This window comes from Fonticula alba (assembly GCF_000388065.1).
Source record: "Fonticula alba strain ATCC 38817 unplaced genomic scaffold supercont2.6, whole genome shotgun sequence".
NCBI classification, from domain to species: Eukaryota; order Rotosphaerida; family Fonticulaceae; genus Fonticula; species Fonticula alba.
Window position 1 is genome coordinate 1,291,782 of NW_009242976.1, and position 2,906 is coordinate 1,294,687.

General features: G+C 67.6%; 2 protein-coding genes across 2 annotated transcripts in view; one reads left to right on the forward strand and one right to left on the reverse strand.

Moving 5' to 3' along the window:
- H696_03950 (hypothetical protein) lies at positions 1 to 1,942 on the forward strand. The gene is made up of 4 exons (XM_009497819.1): positions 1 to 129; positions 240 to 264; positions 411 to 1,599; positions 1,729 to 1,942. Exons 1-4 carry the CDS (start codon positions 118 to 120, stop codon positions 1,802 to 1,804), a joined length of 1,302 nt encoding a protein of 433 aa, XP_009496094.1. The 5' UTR covers positions 1 to 117; the 3' UTR covers positions 1,805 to 1,942.
- Positions 1,943 to 2,445: 503 nt separating this feature from the next.
- Positions 2,446 to 2,906, reverse strand: part of H696_03951 (hypothetical protein) — a gene marked incomplete at both ends in the record, with an annotated part of 2,010 nt that continues 1,549 nt past the window's right edge. The window contains one exon of the mRNA XM_009497820.1: positions 2,446 to 2,887. Coding sequence (XP_009496095.1) covers positions 2,446 to 2,887 — 442 coding nt within the window. The remainder of the gene's footprint in view (positions 2,888 to 2,906) is intronic.

Consider the following 2,906-nt stretch of genomic DNA (forward strand, 5'->3'; position numbering starts at 1 on the left):
TCCTCTTCCGGTGTCTGTGCCCCTGTCCACCTCCTCTTCCCCAAGGTCAGATCTCGGCCGGCGTCGCGCGGATTTCCCTCTTCGGCCGCCGGAGTACAATAGCCCCTGTTGCCCGCCATGACCAACCCGGTATGTTGTGCCAGTATGCCCTGCTGTCGCCGGTTCCCATGGGTGCCCAGTGCTGACATTGTCCCCTGGGGCCTTGCCGTCGCATGTTTGCCGTTTGCCTGCCACCCCAGTCTTCCGGCTCTCCGCTGCCTGAGCGTGCGTTTGTCTGCCATCTTCGCCCATCGCCCTGCCTTTTGCTCACCCGTCGTACGTCTCGCGCTTTTTAACCCCCCCCCCCCTCCCCCCTCCCCCTCCTGCACTCCTCCCTTCCTCGCCCCGGGGCCTCCCTGTGATCCATGCAGACATCATCAAACAGATCCAGGAACAGGTCCGCGAGACGGAGCGCACACGGCTGCTCGCCATCCGGAAGAACATTCTCCAGGCCGAGGAGCAGGCGCAGGCGAATGAACGCCACCGAAAGACCCTGGCCTCTGCGTCTGGCGCCCGGCGTTCGGGTGGCGCTCGATCCGGCGATCGGGCGTCCTCGTCGTCGTCCTCTTCCGCGCGCGGGGCGCGGGGCACCGGCGCCGAGTCGGCTCGGATCTCCCCACCCAGGCCGCGTGCAGAGCGCCCTAGCCCGGCAAATGCTCCCCCGGCACCGAAGCTCAGCTTCCAAGAGAAGATGCGCCGGGCCCTGGCCAACACCAAGTCCTCGCTCGAGTCGACGTCGACCCTGAATGCCAGCCTCGATCGGCCGGTGTATGTGGCGCCGAAAACCGGCACCGGGCGGCCGGCGGATGCACGCCCCCGGCCCCGGCCGGCAGCCCCGCCAGTCCCTGTGGCCTTTGGCGCTCGGCCGGCTCCCGGCGGGACCGGCGCTTCCCCCGGCTCACGACCGACATTGGCCAACAGCGCACCGCCCCCCTCGCGCGGGACACCTCCTCCTGGTCGGGCAGCTGCCTCGGCGGCCCCCGCGGCCGGTCGTGGGCCTCCCCCGGCGGGAGCCGGGCCACCAGGCGACCGGCGTTCCTCGGCCGCCGGTGGGCCCGATCGGCCCGCGCCGCCAGCCTCCGGCACTCCGCCGATGTCTGGCGGCTCAAATGCCCCGGCTCGGACACACATGCCCGGACGCCCGGGCCCCGGCATGGCGGCGTATGGCGCCCGGCGGCCGGATCTGGCGGCATATGGCGCCCGGCGACCGGACCTGGCCGCGCGCGCGGCCCCGCCCGGGCGTACTCAGGCACCGGTTCGGGCGCGCGCACAGCCACGGCCCAAGCCCCGTCCGCGGCGCTCCTCCGGCTACGACTCCGATGAGGACTTCCTCAACCCGTCGCGCTTTTCCGACGACCTGCAAAGCGACTATGATGAGGATGATGAGGATGATGATGACTTCATTGTGTCGGACGAGGACGACGAGGAATCCACCGCGGCCATCCGGCAAATCCGCCAAATCTCCGGCTACAACCCCGCCAAGTACCGGCATCTTGATGCGATGGACGATCGGTCGATGGAAAGCGGCCTGGCGGACATTCGCCGCGAGGAGCGTCGGAGGTATGTCGTCTGCCCCCGGTTGTCTGTCTTCCCCCCCCCCCCCCCCCTTCGCTCGCCTTGCGGTTTGCCTTTTCCTTTCGGTCGGGGGCCCTCTCTTTGTTAACCCGACTGTCCTTCATCCTTCAAAAGCTCGCGCATCGCCCAAGAGGAGGATGCCGAGGAGGAAGAGCGAGAGCGGCGCCTCTCCAAGCGCCAGCGCTACTAGCCGGTCTCGCGCCATCCTCCTCTGCCTGCTTGCGCACGCTGGCATTCGCGCCATAGATTGCATGCGCGAGTCGGCCGATGGCGGAGGGGGGGGGGGGGGTTGCCTTGGGCCTCCTTTTCTCCCCCTCCGTCGCCCCTTTTTTCGCCGCCGCCTCCCCCATCCGGCGACCGTGGTGGAATATAGACCTTGCCTTGAGCCATGGCTCCTCCCCCCCCTTTTCCCCTGTCGGTGAGACAGATGCCCGGCGTATGGGGGCGCGAGATGGGATCGTTTTTTTTGTTTCTTAGAAGTACAGGGGGGTGGGTCTGCCACAGCAGGCACGGTGAGTGTGATCGAGGAGAGCGGAGGCAGAGATTAGGGGGAGGAGGCGTGAGGAGGGGAAAGGAGGACACAGGCTCAGGTGTGCTTCCTTCCTCCCCTCCTCCGCCCGTTGTCTCTGCCTTTGCGGTGGTCTCTCCCCCACCAGGAGGCGGTCCTTCGGATGGGCAGCCGGAGCGAGGGCAGGCAAATCCCACACATACGCACACACCTGGGAGAAGGGGAGGGGCGCGCGCACGCGCGCGGCGATCGGTGGCTTGTCTCGCGGGCGTGCATGCACACCGGGGGGAGGGGGAGGACTCTCCACGCGCTTTTCTTCCTGCTCACAGGTACATGCCCTCCGGAGTGTTGTCATGCTTGCGGTACATGACGGTCTCCTTGGCGGCACGGAAGTCGGCCGCGGTGACACGCATGCGGAAGTCGCGCAGGGCCAGCAGGCCGGCCTCCGTGCAGACGGCCTTGATATCGGCACCACTCAGGTCGTCCTTGGTGGTGATCAACTCCTCCGGGTCCACATCCGGGGCCAGGGTCATGCGGGCGGTGTGGATGTTGAAGATGCCGCGCTTGGTCCGGATGTCGGGCAGAGGGAACTCGATCTTGCGATCGATACGGCCCGGGCGAATGAGCGCCGGGTCCAGAGACTCGATGCGATTGGTTGCCATCAAGACCTTGACATCGCCGCGCGCGTCGAAACCATCCAGCTGGTTGAGGAGCTCCAGCATGGTGCGCTGGATCTCACGCTCACCACCGGAATGCGAGTCGTAGCTGGGGGGAGGGGCGGGGG

What these genes read in the sequence shown, in the direction of transcription:
- H696_03950 (XM_009497819.1), top strand. An exon ending in CGGCTCTCCGCTGCCTGAGC is followed by an intron (nt 265 to 410) that starts GTGCGTTTGTCT and finishes TGATCCATGCAG; the next exon opens with ACATCATCAAACAGATCCAG. An exon ending in CGCCGCGAGGAGCGTCGGAG is followed by an intron (nt 1,600 to 1,728) that starts GTATGTCGTCTG and finishes ATCCTTCAAAAG; the next exon opens with CTCGCGCATCGCCCAAGAGG.